Source organism: Sorex fumeus, unplaced genomic scaffold (assembly GCF_029834395.1).
Source record: "Sorex fumeus unplaced genomic scaffold, SorFum_2.1 ptg000129l, whole genome shotgun sequence".
In the NCBI taxonomy this organism is placed as follows: domain Eukaryota; kingdom Metazoa; phylum Chordata; class Mammalia; order Eulipotyphla; family Soricidae; genus Sorex; species Sorex fumeus.
In genome coordinates this window covers 4,696,344-4,721,500 of record NW_026606186.1, presented here as the reverse complement: position 1 = coordinate 4,721,500, position 25,157 = coordinate 4,696,344, and the positions used below count along the sequence as shown (strand labels likewise).

The window sequence follows — 25,157 nt, the reverse complement described above, 5'->3', positions numbered from 1 at the left end:
ACTTGAACAAAGTTTTTAACATAATTAAAAACTGTGACTCCTGTTCTTAAGAATAGAAGGCCTTATTGTTTCCTCTGCCAAAGGGATATGAACACCTTTTAATTTTTGCTTGGCTGGGAACGTACCCAGCACTTCGGGGCTATCTACCCCTAGCTCTGTGCTCAGAGGTCATTCTGGTGGTGCTGAAGGGACCATATTCAGGGACAAGGATTGAACTGGGGTCAACTGCAAGCAAAGCCTTCGTATCCTACTATCTCTCCAGCCGCATGACACATTAGCCTTTTTTTAAAAAATTTTTATTAGTGAGACACCAGTTATAGACTTACAAATTTTGTGCTTGGGGTTTCAGTTATACAATGATCAAGTACTCATCCCTCCACCAGTGCCCATTTCCCACCACCACGGATCCCAGTATTCCTCCCACCCGACACATTGTCTTCTGCATATGAAATTTGACTTACACATTTGGTTTCAGTTAAAAAGGAAAGGATATAATATGCCTTCTGCAGCTCTCCCACTTTCACCAGAAGAAATTTTTTGTATAAAGGCAATTCACGTTATAATTTACAGCTGCTGTAATAGAGATGACATATTGAAAGCTATCTGCTACAATTATATTGAGATACATTTTTGCTAAAGGCAAAAAATGTTGTAAGGGTCCCAACCCTCCCCAAGTGTCTGGGAACCTGCTTGTTCACACAGGGCTTTTGAGTTTACTTTAAATCAGACAAAACATTGGAGCCACACATAATAACTGAATGAGAACTGAGTGTCCAAACCAACCAGGTAATAGCTCTTTAGCTACTAGGGCCCTTTCAGACACAAGGATTGCTGGGTACTGGGAAATGTATGTAAAACTTAAACCGTTTTAAGGACCTGGCCTCGTGCTTTTTGAGAATCTCAGCATATGTGCTTACACTTGTGAACAAAATCTCCTTTGCTGTAAAAGTTTTTTTTCCGTCAGATTAAACATTTTTGAGAACTGGAGAGATAGTACAACAGATAGAGTGCTTGCTTTGCACGTGACCTTGCACATGACCAACCCATGACCAACCAGCCCTGCATATGATCCCCTCAGCATTGAAAAGAGTGATCCTTGAGCAGAGATCCAGGAGTAAGTCGTGAGCATAGCAAGTGTAGCCCAAATCAGAGGGGGAAAATCCCAGTGTTTTTTGCATTAGAGACTGTAGACCCATAAATACTTAATCTTTATTTTGCTAGTGTTTTAAAAGATAATTAAAATTAATTTTTTCCAATATATTGGTTTCTAAGAAGTTGTTTTGAAATTAATCAATATTTGAGTGTAAAATGTCTCTAAGAACTTCAGGGCAATTTTTTTAAAATAAGAGAAATCCTTGATAAATGGGTATAGTCTTTTAAGTTTTGTATTCTGAAGCAAGATTTTCCTATTGCATCAAGGGGGAGGGGTTTTCATTCTGTGATCTCTTTTCATAGACTGGAAAAAAGTGTTTAAGTATTGCATTTTTCCCCTCCAATTTTCTAGTTTATAGGCTTTAAGTACCAAATGTATCATTCACCACAAACTTAATTAATGAAATGTTTTATATTTGGATACTCTTTTTTTTTACATTTCTTTGGGAGCAGTATTTATATTCAGGCAATGGGAAGGGAATTCTATGTAAGGAAATCAGAAAAGGGATTTACTTGTCATCATAAGTGATATGAATTTCATAAAATTGCTTTTTTATTGTCAGTAATTATATTTATGGATTTTTAAAAATCCAATTTGGCTATGGATTGAAAACACCTTCTTGCATATTCTATAACATAATCCTAATGAAGAACTCATGAGAGAGGTCCCTAAACCATGTAACTAGGTCAGAAGTATTCAAGTGCAACAGTCATTTCATCATTGTTCCTTAGGCGTATTGCTCCTGTACTATTTAGTCCACATGGTCATGAGTTTAAAACCTAGTGCTATTGCACGTGCTGAGATGATCAGAACAGTTCTGCTGTTAGAGATTCCCAGTGAGGAAGGACCCAAATAATGACTCAGTGGCTTAGAAAGTACCTAGGGAAAGTGTGAGGCTCTGAGCTTAATTAAAAGAATAAGAAACCTCTGCTATTATATTGAATCAGAAAATTTCAAGGAATCAAAACTCTCATTTCCTACACATTTCAATTAGCTAAGGTATTTTAGCATTCCAATTATGGTGACTGGTTAGACAATTCTAAACTAACAACTTCACTTTGGAAAATAAGTCAATGGAGAACTCCTCCTCTTTTGAGACTTCATATATGTGTGAAGTAAGCATCCCATGTTATAAACAGTACCTGTTATATGTGGTTGGAGGACCCTTCAAAGCAGCTCTACCATCATCTGATCATTCTTACTGTATTGAATGTTTTAAAAAATAAACACCTCTTAAGGACTAGAAGATGAGGCAGTATGTACTCTGCTCTAAAACTGGTACAGATGATGCTGTAAATGAGGCTGTAATTTACTTTCAGTGGTATAAAGAAAAAATAATCACTTTGCCTAAAGTGTAAGCATCTTTCTTAAGGGTGTACCCAGATTTTAATTATCTAAATGTAAATACTTAACGAATTTTACTTAGAGTAATGAGCTAAAGTGCACACTACATAAATGAGATGTTCTAATTAATCATGTATGAACTACTGGTTTAAAGAAAAGCTATGTGAATTCTATGAATGTTGGGCTATTGCCAAATTGCTAATCAGCATTTGCATTCATAGATGACTTCACTTAATAACTTGCAAGACATTCAGCAAATGTTTTAGGAAATTATGAGTTTTTATATACAGAAACTTTCGTTTAACTTCCCCCTTTCTCCCCAAGAGCTGTTGGCTGCTTCTTAGAAACTACAGGCAGACAACACTGTGGAGAGATTAAAACCAGGCCATCTCCAAATCAGGTACATTTCACTCAGGAATGTCTTGAATTATTTATCAAGACATTCATCTTGTCATAGGTGTGTTACCATAATGTGCGAGCTAGGTTTGTAGGAATTGGCAACATCATATATATAAATTAGCAGTGATTAGGGACTTTTGATACGTCTCAAACTTTTTGATCTTCGGACTTAAACTATTAAAAATTATTGGAGATCCTTGAAGGACTTTTGTTTGGACTCTATCAATACTTCTTATAATAGTAAAACCAAGAAAAACTTAAAACATTTAAGTGACAATAGTAAGCTATATATGTTAGCCTAATTTTTGTTTTGTTTTGTTTTGTCTGGGGGCCATACCTGACTGTGCTCAGGGCTCACTCCTGACCCTGTGCTTAGGGATTGCTCCTGGTGAGGCTGGGATAGAACCTGGGATGGCTGCATGCAAGGCGAGCATCCTTCCCTCTATACTGTCACTCTAGTCCTAATTTTTTTAAAAGAAAAAAATATATTTTTAAAACTTAGCATTGAGAGGAACACCATTGTTCACATTTTTTTTTGCAGAACCTTTTAGTTTTGTTTATATTGAACTTACTAGAAATTACCTATATTGTATCTTCTATAGTCACTCTAGGTCATGTGTTTGAACCATACAAAGAATATTTGGCCTCATACCAGTGTGATGGAGTATATTAATAGCCTTTCAGATCATTTGATATTACACCAAATCTTAAGTTGTAGTTTATCAAAGATAAGTTACAATGTAGAGGCTGAAGCCATATCAGTTAATTTTTTGTATTCTGTTTCTTTAAAATTCCATTGGTCTGGTTTGTATTATGGATGAAACTTTTATTTATGCATGTTTTTATGTTATGCATTGATTTTTGGAAAACATAGATTCATGGAGTTATGCATATCCTCCAATGCCAGTATCCTTTATTATATATGATAAAAATATTTTTAATATCAGCACAAAAATAATCAGTATACTTGATCTCACAATGAAGGTGGCAAGTTTTCCAAATTATCATTTTCATTTGAAAACTCAAGTTTCCTCAGCAAAACTTCTGTCAGCCATTATCCTTGACATGACAGAATCACTCATTTCATTTTTGAGAAAACCATGATCAAACGCAAATCCAAGTAATTATAGTTTGTTGATCTTTGCTTTTAAATAGCAGTGATATGCCATGAAAAAATGTGGCTTCAGCTCACAATCTAAATAATCACACAAGGACATCTTCTCCAGATAGTAATTTTCTATATGAAAGAAGGGCTCTTCTTACTTCCTTTTCTGTAAGGATTAAGAAATTAGAAAACCAGTAATTTATCTTGCTTCATCAAGGTATGCCTGTGTGTGTGTGTGTGTATGTGTGTGTGTTGTCTTGTGTGTGCATGCATGCATGCGTGTGTGCACATTTGAATATGTGGTAGGGAAGAATAAAAAAATGGAACTTCAAAGATTAATTAATATGCTGTTTTTAGTAGTTTCTCAACATAGGCCTGGGCTATCCAGTGGGGTGGTCACGAACCACAAATACGTGGAGCACTTGAAATCTATCTAGTCTGAATTGCAGTGTGCTGCAGATATAAAATATATTCTGGATTTCAAAGTGTATTTTTTAAAAGGGTGTAAATATACCTCATTAGCAGATTTTTTTTAATCTGTTGAAATGTTAATTTTCTTTATGTATTGGATTAAATAGAAAATATTAAAATGAATTTCTTCCGATTCTTTTCAAATTTTTAGTGGGGCTACTAGAGAATTAAAAAAAATGTATATGGCTCATAATATATATTTTTGGATAGCACTGTTGTAGAGAAAAGAGGATTGCAATCAAATTTATTTGGGAAAGGTATATTCACTAGTTTTCCTTGAGGATTAATTATGCATTTTGGTTTATTATAAGTGCTAAGGATCCTGCACCCCCAATAAAAGTCCTTAAAATATTGGGACTGGAGAGACAGTACAGTGGCTAAGAAGCTTGCTTGCACATGGTTGACTCAGGTTTGATTCTTGACACCGTATATAGTCCCCTGAGCACCTGCCAGGAGTGATCCCTGAACACTGAGGGAGAGAGAGAGGGAGGCAGGGAGAGGGGAAAGGAAAGGGACTAGGGAGGGAGGAAGGGAGGATCAGGTGGAACTAGTATCTAGAGAAGAGGTTCCCAAATGTGTTTGGTCTACCATAACCCCTCATTTCAGAAAATAATCTCTCAGCCCCCCCTCAAAATCTATAGTTTTTAAGTGAACAAACAGAAAGTGCCCAGGCAACAACAGTCCCACTTCCAGCCCTTACTGCCTTCCCTACCCCCGCCCCCACATACATACACACAGTCCACCCACTTCCTACCCTTACCAGCTTCCCTACTCCTCTTCCACATTCATACACACAAACACACAGGAGGCTGTATGGATCACTTCGGGAAACATTGTATAGAAGTATAGAACTTACCAACTCTGGTTTAGAAAGAAAATGGTTCTGGTTTAATTTTCATTTTACTGATAGGAAAACTGAGGGCTAGAAGTTTTTGAATGTTAGTTTAGGTTAATGAAATGGGGACATTTTGAAATTTACCCTTCTTTGAGTTCCCCATCCCTTCCCTGGAGCTGAGGACTGAACCCTTTGCCCGTGAAGGCATTTGCCACACATCCCTGGCCTCCGATTTGGCTTTCTTAAAGAAAAAAAGAACATTTGGTTTTTGACCTGCAGTGTTCCATAACATTTTATTTTTTGGTCTTTTAAAATTATAAACAGGCTAAAAATATGAATAGGAAACAAGAATTCCAGAGTTCCCTTATGAAATACATGGCACACAGCTTATACAAGATTTCACAGAGTCACTGACTTTCTCAACTTACCCATGGACTTTTGTTACCAATTCTTCACTTCTAATGTAGGGATAATGGTTCTTATGGTAGTCGATTACACTACTATTCAATGATCATTTTTAAAACCACCAATCAATAAATGTTTATTGAATGCCCACTGTGCATATTGCGTAGTTCCACTGTAGTTCTATTCATTTCTTTACTTGTTGGGGGAGGGGCTTTACTGCCCAGACCCAGTCCTGCTGGCGATTACCTGGCCCACCCAGGCTGCTGGGGACCTCTCAGCTGCAGAAGGCATCCTGGGGAACCATTTGGTTCTAGGAATTGAGCCCAGGGTACATGCTCTCTAACCGCTGTGCTGTCTCCTTGCCCGTTATTTTGAGAAAAAAAAAGTAATTTCATGCAGAACTTAAATTGTTTAAGATTATTCAAGATTAAATATTGTGAAATTTTAATTTTCTGGAACTAACTCCTGGCCCCTGTTCTACTATTTTGAAAAAAAATTCCATGCTCACATTTGACCCAGCAATACCACTCCTGGGAATATACCCCGGAGAGGCAAAAAAGTATAGTCAAAGTGACATCTGCACTTGTTTGTTCATTGCAGCACTGTTTACAATAGCTAGAATCTGGAAAAAAACAGTGCCCGAGAACAGATGAGTGGTTAAAGAAACTTTGGTACATCTACACAATGGAGTGCTATGTAGCTGTTAGAAAGGATGAAGTCATGAAATTGACATACAAGTGGTACTTATATGTGTACTTGTATGTATACATGAAAGTATCATGCTAAGCGAAATGAGTCAGAAAGAGAGGGACAGACATAGAAAGATTGCATTTATCTGGGGAACATAAAGTAACAAAACACGAGACTAACACCCAAGGAGGTTTACCCCATGACTTAGAGGCCAACCGAACACTCTAGGGGTAAAGGCAGCTCAGATAGAGAAGGGAGCACCAAATAAAGGGTGTTGGGAAGATCTGCCCAGGATGGGAGATGCATGCTCAAAGTAGACTATAGACCGAACATGATTGCCACTCAATTCCTTTTTTGCAAACCATAGCACCCAAAAGGAGAGAACAAAAGGGAGTGCCCTGCCACAGAGGCAGGGTAGGATGGGGGGTGGAAGGGATACTGGGATTAGTGGTGGTGGAGAATGGGCACTGGTGAAGGGATGGGTACTTGATCATTGTATAACTGAAACCCAAGCAGAAAAATTTGTAAGTCTACAACTGTACCTCATGGTATTTCACTAATAAAAATTTTTTTAAAATTCCATGCAGAATTTAAATACATATAATACTAAGACATTTAAATATATGTATCTTAAGTTTACATATATAGACCCTTAAGAAATTTAATGTATCTATTTAAATTTATAAATATATGTACTCACTGGTAGCAAGATTCCTTTTCCCTCACCTTAAACGTGTGGAAATGCTCCATAGAAGCTTAGAGTATCGGGAATACCCAGAGTACTGGAAAGGTTAGTTCTCTAATGAGCAGTTAGAAAAACCATCATGTGCTACACGTGAACACTGTTCAGATATCTGTGGGAAATTGAACATTATTAACTTCAAAATGTATCTTCCCATGATCAATGATTGTTCCCCTACTGGGGGCCTCAGTACAGCAAGATGCAGAATCTCATGTCTTGCTTTTTTTTTTTTTAAATGAAAATGCCAAAGGATGTCCTTTTTATACAAGGCTACAAAAGATGCTTTATTCAGCAAGACAGTATTTAGTTTCAGGGAATGACCAATTATATGCTTTTGTAGATGTAAAGATAGAGGTGAGGAGGCTGGGAAATACCCTAAGAGGAAGTCCCCAAGTTCTGTCCCTGGCCATGCATGCCTGCCTCCTATTCCCTGCACCGCTAGGTAGGTATGTTCCCTGCACTGCACTGTACTGTCCTCCCGTTGTTCAACGATTTGCTCATGCGGGCACAGTAACGTCTCCATCGTGAGACTTGTTGTTACTGTGTTTGGCATATTGAATACGCCTCGGGTAGCTTGCCTATTTTTCTTTTTTAAGTATATGGTTGAACTGAAAGAGTCAGGGCCTGAGTATTGTTAATTCATGTTTGAGACCCAAATCTGATGATTTTCATGCTGCTCCTCCATTAAAGAGTTCAATTGCTACCCCCTTCTTCCAGGGATGGTATATTCTTATATTTGATGATGAAATGACTTCGTGTCATCACAACTAAATTATGCCACGACATTGACTTACTTGGCTTCCAGAGCCCTATGTCTGTTAATGCACACCCAAGTTCCCTTTTTCCTGTATTTTCTTTCTACAACTCTCGACTTGGTTACCTACCATACTTCCTGTGTATTCTTGGTATGTCATTTTTGTGCCAAGAATTCCCACTTGCTTTAATCCGCCATCTTTATCCCCTTTTCAGAAATCCTCTTCATTCTTTAAAACCAAGTGTCACTTAATGCCACGAGCCCTCACTTGCTCTTTAACACCAGATAAAAATACTCCCTCCTTGGAACTTTCGAAGCTCTTAAATCCCATCTTCCTGTGACATTACACAGATTTCCTAGTTTGAAAATAATTTTTAATATAACTTATTCCACTGAAGCACAGGTTAATTTTTGCTCATTTCTCTGTCCCTTAATAGCACTTTGAAAAATTTGAACCCAGTTCTTTAGAAAATATTTGATAGATAAATATAAAATCTCAGGAAAAGTAGGAGATATTACATATTAACATTTAGCATATAGAATATACTTATACTCACATGTAGGAGTTGGTTAGAAAGTGCCTCCTCCCATTGGAAAGCCCTATTTTAGAATAGGGACTAAGGTGGATGGTTGACTATTCACACTTTTGGAATTCTAAACATCTTTTCTAACTACCAGTGCTTTGCACAAGGATCTTAGCTTTCTTTTTACCCTACCCACTGCATAATGCCATTGGCAATTGCAAATGAGGTGGAAATTCACATAAATTAATGTCTGGGTGTGATCATATAAAATATCAGATTCCTCAGGAATGATTTTTTTTCCCCTTACAGGCATGTAATGAATTCACTACACATGTGATGAACCTTCTCCGAGAGCAGAGTAGAACACGTCCCATTTCTCCAAAAGAGATTGAAAGAATGGTGGGCATTATCCATCGAAAATTTAGTTCCATTCAGATGCAGCTCAAGCAAAGCACTTGTGAAGCAGTTATGATTTTAAGATCAAGATTCCTTGATGCCAGGTATGTGAGGCCACAAATCTTCTGCATGTTTTGTTTGCCTTTTGCTCCTTGCAAATGGTATTTAGTAAAACTCACCAGTTCATTTGAATCTTCTTTAATTTGACATTAATGCTCTTCTATACAGTGGATAGTAATTGACCTCGCAGTGCCTGTGTAGTCTAGCCTGTCATCTTAGAGTGGGGTTTCTTTTAGCTGTCAGGTTGGAGAGTTGAGGAAGATGTCAACTTCTCAGCTATTCATAACTTTGGACCATGTAGCCTTTTAACTCTGGTGGTTAGTAGTATTTTTTTAAGGATAAGTGTAATTACTTTGACTTTGTTTTCTAGGAATTTCTTGATATTACATTTCTTGTATACATGATGAGAAAATTGGAGATACTGGTACTCCTAAGAAGGAAGTGGTATTTTAGTTAATACCACAAAACCTCAAACCACAAAACCCCAGGCTCTGTTTTTTCAGATCAAGTCAAAAAAAGCCTGTTCCTATCTCTTGGAAAGATTAGAATGTTCCTGGAGAGATGAGAATGTTCCTTTTTACCTGAAACTTTCACATGAGTTAGAGATCAATTTTATGTAGTGTGTTTGACTTACCAGGTGACATGCAAAAACTGACAAATTGTTATGGTCCACTTTGCATAGATGTATCTGGGTATTGTTAAAACTTGTGACCAATCTTCAGTTTTGGAAAGGAGTTTCTATTTTATTTGCTTTCTCTCCCTTGAAATGTGACAGAGGTGATAATTATCATTCAGTTTTACAATATGAAGAAAATAACAAAGTCACCTTCTCAGTTGGAAGACAAATTTTATGGAAGTCTTTGTTCCCAGTGTTCTTCCTCAGAGCCACAGAAGCATCCTCAGAGCCACAGAGCATCTGGTACCCAGTCATTCTACCATTCTCTTAATTAAACAAAGCCTGGTACTGAATTATTCACCAAATAATGATTCTGCTTTATTCTGAACACTTCTTACCTTGCTTGCACTGCTGATCCAGTTGTACCTGAACAATAACAATATTCTTCCACTAGTCTCTAATTTTGTTATCCATTGCTCAGTTTCCATATTCCTTATCTATTTATATAGCATCTCTCTAATAACCTATATTGGTGAGAAATTAATGCAGGGGACCAGAGAAATCGGACAGCAGTAAAGGTACTTGCCTTGCCTATGGCCAGCCCTTGTGTGACCCCTGACACCGCATATAGTCCCCCATGCACCACCAGGGCTAATTCCTGAACACAGAACCAGGAGAAAACCCTGAGTACTACTGAGTGTGACCTCCTGAAAAAACATACAAAGCCATTGCTAGATGACTCATATATGCACTACTAAACCTGGCTTTCAAGAATTTTTGTGACCTCTTTTACCTGCATTATTGTTATTAAATTTTTAATTTTTAAAATTATTTTTCTATTTAAAAATAGAAGCTTAAAATGAAAAAACTGGAAAATATTTAGATGAATGAGGGAAAAGACAATCATATTTTAATAGCATTTAAATATTACTAAATATCTTAATATAGTTTCTTTTTGTTTGGGGGTCTTTACATTTTTCTCCTGTGATGACACAAAATGCATAACCAGTTTGTTTTTTAAAATATTTATTATGAATAAGCATATTTTTATAATTTTAAGTAATATTTTTGTGGCTGAAGTCTACCAAATGGATATATAATAAATAATTTACTTAGCCATTTCTTAATTTTTCTGCATTTAACTTGTCCCCATTAATTTTCATTATAATTTTTTCCTTCCTTCCTTCCTTCCTTCCTTTCTTCCTTCCTTCTTTCCTTCTGCCCTTTTTCCTAAGTATGTGTTTGTGCTGAGGATATAAAGGTAAACATACTTGCCCCAATTGAATAGCTTACTTTCTATTGGGGAGACAAAGAATAATAACACTTAAGCAAAAATTGCTGTAGTTATTCCACTCAGTAACATAATGAAATGTCATAGGATGATAAATACTATGAGAAAAAGCAAAGAAGATAAAAAAAAATAATGGAAAGAAGTATTCTTTTGACATATTTTTTTTTAACAACTAGTATTATGAAAACTTTTTTGCACTGAACTGTTTTGATCTCTAGGATCTCTCCTGAGGATTAATACCTCAAATAAAAGTATTGGTCCAAAGTCTGAACATTATTATTACTCTCATTTTATCACTGAATTGTTAGCGGTAGGGCGTTCGCCTTACAAGCGGCCAGCATGGCCGACCCGAGTTCGATTCCTCCGCCCCTCTCGGAGAGCCCGGCAAGCTACCGAGAGTATTCGATATGCCAGACACAGTAACAACAAAGTCTCCAATGGAGACGTTACTGGGCCCGCTCGAGCAAATCGACGATCAACGGGAGGGCCTTTACCTTACCTTTACCTAAAAATGAGATACCTCTTGATACTGTCTGTTTCCTTTGTCTAGGCATCATTCTTTTTCTAGCCTCTTCCACCCCATCTGTCATCCTCAAAAGTCCTGTCCTCCCCACCCTGGGTACAAGGTGGAGACCAATTGATGAGTTGTCCTCAGAGGGTATCTGGTGTGAGGCTGGAATGGAACTGGTGTGCGTGTGCTCGCCCCAGTAATGGAGTGAGAGCTTTGCTCCTCCTTCCCTCTAGCCTAAAGGATCCTTTCAAAGCCCACTCAGTCACTTCCGGGTCTGATTGTTGCCTGTCTTCAAAACTGATACACATTTTCACAGATCTCCAGAGCAGCCTCCTGCAGACTGCCTTTATTCTCAGAATCATTTCATAAATGTTTCTAAATATTTCAGGAGCAGGTCTTCACTCCCCTAGTAAGTCACATTGAAAACCATAACTGTCTTGTGTTTATGTCTCCTCACAATTCCAATAGGGATATTACACATAATAATGGCCCCCTCCCCCCCCCCCAAAAAAAAAGCACCAGGGAGAGAACTGAAAGGGCTAGTGAGCATGCTTGTACACGGGAGGCTCAGGATTGCCCTCTGGCAACCCCTGAGCAACGTGCTTGGAGTAGCCCCTGAGCCCTGCCAGATGTGACCTCCAAACCAATACATTAAAAAAAAACTTGACTAATCAGATAGATAAATATAAATATTCCCACTTAATGCCTTGGGGTGGGGGGGTGGAGATGGGGGTCACACCTGGTGGTGCTCAGAGCCTACTCCCAGTATGGTGCTGGGAGTTAAATCAGGCCTTCTACACCAAATGCATGTGCTACAGTCTCTTGACATATTGCCTCACACCCCACTTAGTATTTTTAACAGCTCAACTCAGAGTTTGAGATGCACTGGAGCAATAGTACAGGAAGTAAGGCCTTGCTTTGCATGGGGGCCCATCCTCACACAACGTGTGTGGTCCCCCCCATATGATGAGGGGTCACTCCTGAGTACAAATCCAGGAACAGCCCCTGAGCATTTCCCCTGAGAGAACAAAAAGCACAGAAATCAGTAGCATCAGAAAATAGAAAACATTTCAACGTGACCAATTTAGCATTTTAATAGGATATTATGTAATATATGTATGTATGTATGTATGTATGTATGTTTGTGTATTTTGGGGTCCAGACCCAACAGTGCTCAGGGATTTCTCTTGGCTTTGCGCTATGGAATCATTCCTTGCAATGCTCAGAGGATCGAACCCTTGTCTGGTGTGTTCAAGGCAAGTGCCCTACCCACTATACTATTGTTCCAGCCCCTCTGTAACTTATTTAAAAGAACTAACTGACAAAAAGGAATTCTTGCTAGCAAAACCTGTTCTCCTATCATGAAGATCTGTGCTTATAATTATTTACACAATTGCATCTCTAATGCATGCACCTAGATGATTTATGTTGTTCCAAGAAGAGAATTTTGTTCGCAAGCTATACAGAAGTAGCGTCTGGAGTGATATGTATAGTGGGTAGGACACTTGTCATGCACGCAGCTGATCTGGTTCAATCCCCAGCATCCCATATGGTCCCCCAAGCCTAGCCATGAGCGCAGAGCCAAGACTAAGTCCTAAGCACTGCCAGTAAGTCGTCCTTCTGTGCCCACCCCCCACCCCCCAAATAAATAAAAAGAAGGAAAAAAGAAGAAGGTGGCAGGGTGTCGGGTAAGAGCCTTTTCTGGGGAGACTACTGTAAGCTATGGGGGGCGAGGGGGCGCAGCACAGCCTGGGATGAGACACTGCTACATATGGCCTGAGGCACAGAAGATGAGAGTGTGGTAAACTCTGGGGGAGTATGAAACAGGAAGTATTTAATGGGTGTTTTCTACTGAAAGTGTCTTAGGCCTTCAGGTGAGTGCACACACAAAGCGTTTCTGTAGTGTCTCTTAGCAGGCCCTCTTGGTGGATTAGGCCAGGTTTTTCTGCCGCAGGCAAACATGCCCTTTCAGATAGATGATTCCCTTGTTCCGTCTGGCTTTTTGTAAGGCGTCTCTGATATTTTCTTGGTAATTGGACCAGCCCAAGCATTTGCAGGGCAAAAACGTCTAAGAATAGATTTGTATAGATCCATCAGCTTTTGTCCTTGGAAGTGTTATAATTTGGACACAGCCAGAATGTCTGGGATGGGATGTTTTGTTCTGCACATAAATTTGCCCTGAGACTTTTCTTTCTTATTTTCTTCTTTGTAATGTTTATTAAAACCACACCTAAGCAAAACAGAAAGTAAGCCAAATTTACCTTTGCTTTCCCAGATAAGTTTCTGCACATTCTTCCTTTCCTAAGTCCTTACTTCCTTTCAAAATGCTGTGTGCCAGCTATTCTTCATTGTACCCTTGCTTCTTAAACGCCCTGTCTTAGAGGGAGGAAGTCACATGCCAATGGTAGGATGTGGAGTGGCTCAAGGAAGGTGGGAGTCATCACTCAGAGTTAGCTATGCCGGCCATCTGAGAACGTGGCTCTGGTTTGGCTGACCTTTTAATTTTTTATAAAACCCCAGAAACCTAATTTTTTTCCCAAGCAAGTCATTTTGTGTATTCTCAACAAACATCTGTGCGCCAGTTAATTACCTGTAGGTTTGAGGTGTCAGTATCTGTCCCAGACCTTTTCCACCCTCCTCCCACTCCCCTGCTCATCATTGTGCTTCCAGAAAGTGCCCCAGCTCCAGGCTTTGTTTTGCTTTTCAAGCAAAATCTGACACCTGCAAGAATGCTAATTGCAGTTCTGACTGGATTCCTCTGCTTTTCTTCCTTCCCTTCCCACCTCCTCATTCACTCTCTCAAATCAAATCCTGTTGATTAGAATCCCCAAATAGATTTTGAGTCTTCTTCATCCCTCAGGAAACAATAGTGTAACTTTCCAAAAATGATTAAAATTAAGAAATTTGGGGGCTTAGAATTTGAGATGTTTTGATCAGACCTAGATTTCCTGCTCCCTTGACTCTCCCTTAATGTCAAGACATAGATCACATATTTAACCTGCCAGGTTAGTGACATCATTTTAGCAAGAAGAAATTTTATAGGGTAACACTTTTATAACTGCCTGCTGATTCTGTCTGTGTTGAATATAAGACAATGGAAACGATCATTAAGGTTGTTTGGGAGAAAGCATTAGAAAATTACTAAGCAGAGGGTTTCCAAGTTACTAGAAAATCTGAAAACTGGAATAATTTAAAATCTTAATAGCAAAATCTCAGTGACATTTTTCTATATGAAATAAATTGTTAAATACTTGATCTTTTGACCTGGCCATCTCCTTCTTATTAAAAACTAAAAAAGATTTTCTCCTTTTTTCTTTCCCTTGTGGTCAAATCTACCTCTGTCAAGACAATAAGTGAAGCTGAGAACTTCAGAAATCTTTAATGTATTTTTTTCCTTATCTTCTCAGCTATCCTCCACTTACTCTTCATCTAATATATCATGAGTTTCTAATGCTTTTACCTTTCAAATAGGCAATTGTTTTTATTTCTGTAACTGTTACCCTATGCTAAGTTACCCCTTTCTTATTTGACCCTTGCATTCATCTATTTAAATATCTCTGATTACCTCTCATGCCTCTAATTTGTCTCAGCATTTGGATAATTTTTTTAAAGCTTTTATAGGGTCCATATCTGTTGGCATTTGGGAACCCTGGGTCCACTTCTGATAGTTTTGGAGGAAGGCATTCTGTGCCCAGGGATCAGACTCAGGGTCACAACTTAAGCTATGCACCAGTCTACCAAATCACATTTTAATTTTTTTAAATCTATATTAATAAGTTAATTTGGGGGGCCTCCTATATGCACAGTAGGCTCAGGGCCACTTCCTGTAGTAATCGATCACCTGGACCAGACAGTTCAATACTAAGACCTGGCAATGTGGTGTTCTTGGACCCAGCAGTACAGGTATCCCCGAGGTCACACCCACTGGTGCTCAAGGGGCCATGCAAAATTGGAATTGACCTCCTGCAAGGCATGTGCCCCTCACCACTGAACTATCTCCCTGGCTCACACAGGGTATTTTGAAAGCATGAAACTCGGGTCAGAAAGATAGAAGCAAGGGTCAGGCTCTTGCCTTGTATATGTGAGATCTCATCTGGACCCCCAGATGTGATCTCTGAGCTCAGTCAGGAATACCTCCTGCCCTGTCAAAATAGCATGAGATTAAAAAACTTTGTTTTCTGTTGTAGTCAAAATCCAAATGTTCTTATGGGATCCCGTAAGTCTGTGTAATATGTATCTCCCATTCTCTCTGGAGTCATTTCATTTATTTGAGTTTTGTTTTGTTTCGTTTTTATTTTTTTTCACTGATTCAGCTTCTTCTAGCCCTTTGGATTTTCCAAACTCTTTTCTGTTTCAGGACTATTTCCTCTGTTCATTCTTTTCCCCTGGAAATATACTCTAGTAGACATTGTCTGTTTCCAACTAGATCCTCATGAAGTACCAATATTGAATAAAGAACAAACTTTATTTCTGATATTTTCCTCAGTGACTGCTATATCTTAGAATGAGACAAAGAGTCCTTTGGACACTAAGAACACAACTTATAATTCATATTAGACCCTAAGAATGTTAAAAACACTAATTTTTCATATGTTTAATAAAATTCATTTATTTCTCTTTTTTATTTTTAATACTGATTGTAACTACAATTCTATCTTTGGTTCTTATCTTAGACGAAAAAGACGTAACTTCAGTAAACAGGCCACAGAAATCTTGAATGAATATTTTTACTCACACCTCAGCAACCCCTACCCCAGTGAAGAAGCCAAAGAGGAGCTGGCCAAGAAATGCAGCATCACAGTGTCCCAGGTGAGCTGGCTCTTGGCCGTCCTGTTTCCTTCCTCATCAGTGAATCTGCTGCTCCCTCAGCGCATTCTCATCAAATCTTATAACACATATGCCAGCATCAAAGAAGGTAAAGAAGCTCTAGGTGTTCCCACATTAATTTGAAAAATAATAATAAAATGTTAAGTACCAAGGCAGCAAGGTGACGAGCCTTACCCCAGGTAAATCTTCTGTAGAAGGAGCATCAACATGCCATAGGGAGAAGCATTTTCCACGGAGGTGACGCTTTAGAAAATGGCACTGAGTCCTGCTTTTCTCATGCTAGATGACTGACCTCAGCATCTTCCAGTAAGGAGCCAATTTCTTTGTGCCAAGAGGAAATTTACTATAACTCTTTGGTGAAAGCTCTGAGAAATTCACCAAGCCCTGTTTTCATAACCATGGCGTCATGTTGGGGACCCAGTGATGTCTTTGCATTCCTGATTGTCATTAAGTACAATAATTGATTCAAATCTGTCACTCTTGTTTCTTTTAAACCCTTTATTTGTAATAAATTTTGGTCCTCAAGTCGCCTACTATCTTTACTTTTAAGCAGATAGGCTGTTATTTAACTTGATGATTGGAAACAAGTAAACAGCTGTACCTCCTTATAGATAAGTATATCAGATTTCCAGGAGCTTAAAAAGGCAGTTTTATATAAATATCATTGTCAATTATAGATTGTCACTGGAACAGTGTTTTTTTATAGCTTGCAAAAGTGATAACATGACACTTTGGCAGGAAGTTACATGTTCTCTAGTTATCATATGTCACGAAAAATTAAAAATAATAGTTGCTATATTCATTTTATTGATTTTTCTCTAGGAAAAATAGCTTCTTAGTTTCATTTCCAGCTGTGCTATAGTTTTACTCCTGACTCTGTGCTCAGGTCATTCCTGGCAGGGGTCAGGGGACCATGTGTAGTACCAGGGTCAAACCTGGATGAGCCACATACAACGCAAGTCCCTAACCCACTGTACTACCTCTGTGGCCTGCTTTGTTAGAATTTGAATAAATGTTAGTAAGCATTTGAGACAAAGCTAATAACATACGTGTGTGTGTGTGTATAACATACTATATTATTGAATATATTATATTATTGTCTTTAAAGCTAACTTTATGGGGCTAGAAAGATGGATTGTGGGCTTTGCATGTGGCAGCCCCAGGCTCTATCCGTGGCATCACATTGTCCCCTGAACAAACTCTGAGAAGCTTGTTTAACAACCAACTAGGTGCAGCTTCTGAGCTCTACCAAGGGGAGCCCCAAAACAAAGGAAAAAGCAAACTTAGTGATCGTGTTCCTCTCTTTTGCCAAGTGAAGAAGTTCAGCTATTGATTTAAATTGTGGAAGTGTCTCCCCTCACCTTGTTGAACCTTTTTACTACCTAAAAAAACTTCATTTATCTTCAATAGCTCTTTCCCCCCACATCTCTGAAACTAAAACAGGGATGTCATCATTTTAACTATTAGATACACAAATTCCTAGCCATATAAATTGGTGCCTTTTTGTTTAAGTTTCAGAATGAAAGCAGAGAATGTTCCAGACCTGACAGATTAGCTATTTTTGAAACAAAATACATCATTTAAATATACCTCATGCTAAAACATAATTAGAGGGCTGGAGAGCTAGCTCAATGAGCCGAGTGAATGTGGTTTGATTCCCAGTACCACATGGTCCCCAAGCATAGCCTGAAGTCACACAGGTGTGGTTCCTGAGTTGTGACCCCCCCAAAAACAAAGCAGACATCCCCACTAATGTATGAGAATAACATAATCAAAGGAATTTTATTAAAAAATATAATACAGTTATATCTAGAGTCCAGAAATTATTCATATAGAAAACTGTTAAATGTTGAAATGTAAACAGGCAGTTGTAGCGACATTATTTTTGCTTAATTTAGAGTATATGAAACTAGTTTCTTTATTACTTAAAATACCTCAGAATAAGCATAAGAAGCCAGAAGAAAATATGAGGAAAGATCTTTTGTACTTTGAGGTTAGGAAGTAATTTCTTAGGCAGGACACAAAATTTGTAAGCAGTGAATGAAAAGATTGATCAATTCGGTGGTAGAACATTTTTCAAAGTACTTAATAAAGACTATGAGCCATCAGCATGATACAACCATTTTAGTAACGATTGTATCAGGCAAGAATCATCAATAGATATTAAATTTGGGAGAAACTTTGAAGAAGAATGTGGTCTTAATGTTTCTCTCCATAGACTTATCCCAAGGGAAGTATTAAGCAATTAAAAAGGGTGGAGAATGGAACGAACTTTGACCAGGTGATTAGAATCATTATCATACTACCAGGATAGGGGCAGATGGAAACTATATAGAGTATCTAGTCTGAGAATGTAACCTGAATCTGTCTGATCACTAGAGTACAATCCATACCTCAAGTGATGAATGCACTATTTGGGGAAAAAGGAAAGGAGAGGGCACATATTATTGAACAGTATCAGTGAGGGCTAGGGAGGTCGCTTAAGTGGTAGACCACATTAGGTAGACCTAATGTGTGAGATCCTGACTTTGATCCCCAATACTGCAGAACCCTGCATGACCTCCGACTCCCAGAGCACCACCCCATGTGACCCTCAAGCACAGTCAGATGCCGGCCCCTATAAAATGTCTAAAAATGGGGAAATGTATTAAAGGAGGGCCATGAAAATGGCACAGATTAAAAGACATTAAAGAGACCCATTAGATCAATGTAATCCCTATCCCCACATTGAATCCTTTGGTGGTTGGTAGGTGGGAAGGGAAGGCATCCATAGCAGATTATTAGATTTGCTGAAGTTTTTGTTGTTTTGTTTTTGGCCACAACTAGAGTTTCTCAGGAGCTAATCCTTGTGGTGTTCAGGGGACCAGGAGTGGTGCAAAGGATTGAGCCTGGGCCTCCTTTGTGCAAAGCATGTACTCAGCCTGCTGAACTATCACTCTGGCCCCCCAGTAAATTTTCACTGGTAATTGTATCATGGTTCGGTAAGAGAGCATGTATTTAGACTAGGAAATATACATGGACTGACTTAGAGGTAAAGGACCGTGATATATGTGAGTTATCATGTATATGTATATGTGCTGCCGAAGCGAGCACATAGCACAGCGGTAGGGCATTTGCCTTGCACGCAGCCAACATGGCCGACCCGAGTTTGATTCCTCCGCCCCTCCCGGAGAGCCCGGCAAGCTACCGAGAGTATCTTGCCCGCACGGCAGAGCCTGACAAGCTCCCCGTGAAGTATTCGATATGCCAAACACGGTAACAACAAAGTCTCCAATGGAGACGTTACTGGGCCCGCTCGAGCAAATCGAAGATCAACGGGAGGGCCTTAAATTTAATCATGTATATGAGCTTATGTATATAAACACACAAACACATGTACACAGAGTGCAGCAGAGAGTACACGTAAACAGTGATGAGTCAGATATGGTAAGCATTATTAATAGCTAAAGCTGGATAAAGAAATACACAGATGTCCTTTATACCACTTTTATTTTTTGCTACTTATTTTTTTAAATTTGAAATTATTTCAAATAAAACCTTTCTTAAAATGTGAAAATAGGCCAGGGATGTGGCTCATTGTGGTAGAGCACATGTCTGTCTGTGCGAAGCCTTGGATTGGATTGTTGGCACCATGCATAGACAAAAATGTGAAGACAGCCCACACACTGCAAAGATATATGAGTGTATAATCAAGAAGACCAAAATTCAGAATATACAATTCTGGATATAAATATGTAAATATGAATCCAGAATTTATAGAAACTCCCATAAATAAACATATCTGTCTGTAAATAAACAAAATCTATATGATTTTAAAACTGCAGTGAATTAACATTTTATATTTCATTTGTTTAGGGAATTTTTTTGTCTTTGTTTTTGGATCCCACCCAGCAGTGCTCAAGCATTACCAGTGGCTCTGCATTCAGGGATCAGGGATCACTCCTCACAATGCTCAGGGGACCATTATGGGATACCAGGGATTGAACCCAGGTTGGCTGCACGCAAGGCAAGTGCTCTGCCCTCTGTGCTTTCTCCCTGGCCGCAGTTTTTATAATTTTTTTTCCCCCTGCAAGTAACTGTTAATCCTCCATCCCTAGGGCCTGGCTGCAGAGTCCTAGTTTGCGAGGCAAAGGGCTGAGCTTAGATCACTTAGGGCTGCATCCTCTCCCCTAAGCTTCCTTGCAGACTCCAGGCTAGTTAGTAATCTGAGATCTCCTTACTCATTAAACTACTTATTCCAATGCAGTGAATATTCAGTAAGCTAATTAAAATTTTAAGTAAGATTTCCTTATTAAAAAAAAATCTATTAAAATAAGAAGAAGCTCGTTAAAATGATTAGAATGAAGGAAAAAAAATGACTATCAAAATACAGTGTCTTTATCAGCTATCCATAAAGGCCTTTACAATTCTTTGGCAGTAGACAGAGTAGACAGAAAGCAGAAGGGGATTTTCGTGTAAGTATGCAGTCTGGGAAACTGGAGTCAAGTTGACGGAAAATGGCAATGAGTTTTGTTAAGACAGTTCTTTCATACTGTCTTAAAAGTCTGTTCTATAAAAGCCCCAATTGTGCATCTACATGGAGGTTGTATGTCTTTAAATTGCATAAAAAAATAGAGGAGGAAGTTGTAAAAAGAAGGGAATTTTGAAGATGTGGTAACACCAAGATCAGGTAACTAGCAAGATTTAAAGAAAATAGAAGGAGTCTCTGATTTTTTCATTTTCTGTAAAATTGGCTTCATAATTTGCATGGTGTCTGAAGATTGCACCTACAATGTCAGGTTTTATATTCATTTTAGAAGTGACTTTTGGCAGGAGGTGGGCATCTTCCGAAGTGGTGCTCTGGAGGTCCAGGACCCCACTGGCAATTCTCAGCAAGTTGGGTTGGTGGTTCAATGCAAGAACACAAGAAAATAAAAGGCAAAAATGTATTATTTTGTTAGAGAACAGAGAATCATTGAAAGGTCAAATGGAAATTTTGGAATCCAAAATATAGTTACCAAAATTAAGAATTCTCTGAATGGATTTAAAAGAAAATTAGATATAGTTGAAAAGAGAATTAGTGAACTGGATGATGTATCATAAGAAAATAACCAAACTGAAGATTGATAGAAAGTAGTATAGAAAACTTGGAAAATTATTAAGCAACATTAAGAAAATATGAATAATTCTACAAATAGAATTAGAGCCTCGAAACAAACATAAGACTGGAACAATATTTGTTATATAAATACTAATTCTTTCAAAAATTGATGAGTCCAAACCCTAGAGTCACAGTAATTATAGTCCCCAAAGCAGAATAAATATTAATTCACACTAGAACCATAGTTGTAACAGAATTTGCTTAATCAGTCACACCAAAAGCATCTTAAGGTAAGGAAGTAGGGAAATTTAATTATTTGACATCAAGATAGGTCACAACTAGGCAGTCACCTGAAGTTGCAGCCCTGAATAGGGGTAGAGTACACTTTTTATGAGCGTTTTTCTGGCAACATAACAAAGAGGAGGAGAGCAGAAGAATAAATTTCTCGATTGGTTGTGTTGTGACAATACACTGAGGAACATTGAAGCAGGAGGGCCGCAACAGGGACTTGGGGGGGCCTTTGTTGCTGGGAATCGTTGTGGTGGATACATTGTTTTGGGTCCCCATATAGATATTTATTGATGTACTAATTGTTTCAGTGCCCAACCCCTTTCTGCTTAGGTAACAAGATGGTTTGGTTCCTTCTATTCTTTCTGTTTTATGACCTGTCATCTCTGCCCAGCTCCCAGAATGGCCACTCAGACCTCCCACCTCTGGCTCTCTCCATTACCTGTACTTCACTTCCTGTGTGTTTCCACCTTTCCCATCACTATGATACATCAAGATAAGGCATTGCTTCATTCAAAGGAGTTCATGGGGAGCAGAGCAAAACTACAGTTTAACCCTTAACATGTCACATAATCAAATCAAAAGTTCAGCCAGATGGGCTGGAGAGATAGTACAGTGGGTGGAATGCTTGCCTTGCACACACGGCCAATCCAGACTCAACCCCAGGCACTTTATATGGGCTCCCAACCCCCACCAGAAGTGATCCCTGAGTATAGATTGCTTAGCCACGAGTAAGACCTGAGTGCAGCCGGATGTGGCCAAAACCAAACAAATAAATAACAAAAGTATAGCCAGAGAGGGAAGAGATTTTTTGTTTCAAAGAAACAGAAATTTAGACTATTTTCTTAATTAAGACAGTAAAGCAATAATGCAGTGTATGACATCTTCAAAATGGTAAAATGAATTAAATATCAGAATAGAATTCTGTATCAGCCAGAAATGTCCTTTGATAATAGAGTAAAATAAAGAAATTTTCATTAAAAATATGACAATTTTTCCCCATTTCTTTCTGAAGGAAAAAACTTTTATCAGGCAGAATTAAAAGAATTCCAGTTAGAGGGTGGGGCATATTGAAAGGAGAACAAGAGAAAATTAAGGTAAATGTGTTTATGAATCTAAGTTAATGCTTATTCTTTAAAATAACAATGTCTTTACAATATATAAAGAATTAAAATACATAATGATGACTTTTAAGTTATCAACTAAGTGTTCTGAGGCACTTGCATCTTTTATAGAAGATGAGTGAATATTCTTATTTATTTCTGAAGAATTATAGAACATTCACATAAACTACCAGAAATGTTAAAGTACCTGTTAATGTTACACTCTGCTTTTTTTGTTAGTTTATTTTGGGTTCACACCTTTTTTGGACTCAGAGGCCACTCCCTTGCAGTGCTCAAGGGACCATATCTGGTTCCAGGACTCAAAGATTGGCTGCATGCAAGTCAGTCACCTTACCCACTCTATTATCTCTCTAGCCCAATGTTAGACTAATAGTCAGGAATGTGTGATTTTTTAAAATCTGGGTATAGTATGTATGTGTGCATTAGACTTCAGTGCAGATTTCCACCAAAATCATCTCTGTGGAGGTCAGTGATAGCAAAGAGTGTAGGATTTTGCATGTGGCAGGCTTAGCTTCGTCCCTGGCACCCCAAATGATCCCCAAGCACCATCAGGAGTGATACCTGAGTGTAGAGCCAGGAGTAAGCCCTGAACATCACCAGGTGTGGGTCAAAATAAAAAAAAAAATCACTTCCTTATTTCATAATCATCCATTTTGTCCTATTAGGCATTATTTATTCTTTTGTAATGGCAGCATAGTTTGGATGTGTAATCTTTATTTCTGAGAGGGCTGGCAATGTGGCTCAAAGTGGCAGAGCACTTTGAGGGAGGCCCCTAAGGAGGAGTAGCACTAGTGACCCCAGAGACTGCTTAGAGCAGCTCTTGTCCCCTGGTACCACCAAATGTGTCCCCATAACAACTAAGAGCAAAATAAAAAGAATACAAATGCATACAGCTTCTGAGAAATAAAGGAAATACGGAATTGTGCCTTTAAGCAGGCAATCTAAGAGAATGTGTGAAAAGAAGAAAAAAATGAACTGGAATAATATTACAGCTAGTAGGGCATTTGCTTTGCATGCAGCCAACTTCGGTTCAATCCCCAGTACCCAATTTCTGATGATTGATTGCTTATGGTTTTCACCTAAAGAAATCCAAATCATTTAATACAACATAATATGATACCTATTCTCATTTACATAAATAAGTTTTCAACTCTGGCATCTAAAATATATTGCATTAAATTTTATTTTTGTACTTGAATCTTATTGTGGTAATTATCATGTCTCCCCTTCATAAATAAAATCTTTTCATTTTATAATTCTGTGATCATAAATAAAAATTTTAAAAATCTCTGCTGATGTATTTTAGTTCACATGGAATATGTAAAACCAGATATGTGAAATTTAGTAAAAGTGAAGAGCACTATAGCACTGTTCTCCCATTGTTCATCGATTTCCTCAAGTGGGCCCAGTAACGTCTCCATTTTGAGACTTGTTGTTACTGTGTTTGTCATACTGAACACATGTAGTTTGCCAGGCTTTGCCATGATACTCTCAACGAGATACTCTCGGTAGCTTGCTGGGCTCTCCAAGAGGGGCAGAGGAATTGAACCCGACTCAGCCGGGCTGGCTGCGCACAAGGCAAACGCCCTACTGCTGTGCTATGGCTCTAGCCCCAAAGTGAAGAGAATTAAAATAATTTCAAGGGAGCCTCTTTCCCTTCAGTGTGCCACTGAAGATTCTGGTGTCACCATGGGCCAAAATAAAACAGTTAAGTTAAAGGGGAAAATCTAAATTGACCTAAGAAAGGAAATGTTGGTTTTATATTAGAAATTTATGTTATAAATATTGCTTAAGTGTCTGCATTAATTAAGTAAAGGATGGCAATAAAAATCTTTATGGATGTAAAGAAAACTGATCAGACGTAGAACATTCAATATGAATGAGGAGTTAATTCATTATTGAAAATGTATAAAATCCCTTAGTGAGCTAGGAGTAAACATATCTTCCTTAATCTAATAGAGGACAGCCATAAGCACCAATAATGGAAGCCTTCCTCAGTACCATATACGAGGAAGTTTGTTAAAGAACTTTTATTCAAGAGCTTTAAAGCTCCTTTAACTTGGTTTCAAAAGGGGTTTCAAGGCTATGAATGCCCTTGCCTGTCCCTGAAGCTCTGTATCCTTCCTTCAAGTCTGTATGATAATCTGCCTGGAGAGAGTATTCTAGGTGAGATGTGCAGTTCACTGAGTGTCTGTACTACATCCCTCCATTCTCTTCTGACCCATAGAATCTCATTTGATAGCTCCATGAGTCTTAAGGGGCTTTCCTTTGTATGTAAATTTCTTTTTTTTTCTGTTGCTGTTTTCAGTATTCTGTCTCTGTCTTTGGTTTTTGGTACTCTGATGACAATATGTCTCAGAGTTTTCCTAGTTGTCTATTTTCGCAGGACCCTTTAGACCTGTTGTATTTGGTTGCCTATATTCCATAACTCTGGGAAATTCTTAGCAGTGATTTCTTTAACTGTTGGCTCTACATCAGATTCACCTTCCTGCTCCTCAAGGACTTGGGTCCATTAATATTGCAGAGGTCAGTGTGCAGGCAG

The 25,157-nt window shown here is 38.4% G+C and overlaps 1 protein-coding gene across 2 annotated transcripts in view; it reads left to right on the top strand.

The window, feature by feature from the left end:
* Positions 1 to 25,157, top strand: part of LOC130045750 (pre-B-cell leukemia transcription factor 3) — a 218,528-nt gene that overhangs the window by 171,383 nt on the left and 21,988 nt on the right. For both annotated transcript variants that reach the window (XM_056138587.1, XM_056138586.1), the window contains exons 4-5: positions 8,732 to 8,922; positions 15,970 to 16,105. In XM_056138587.1, coding sequence (XP_055994562.1) covers positions 8,732 to 8,922; positions 15,970 to 16,105 — 327 coding nt within the window. The remainder of the gene's footprint in view (positions 1 to 8,731; positions 8,923 to 15,969; positions 16,106 to 25,157) is intronic.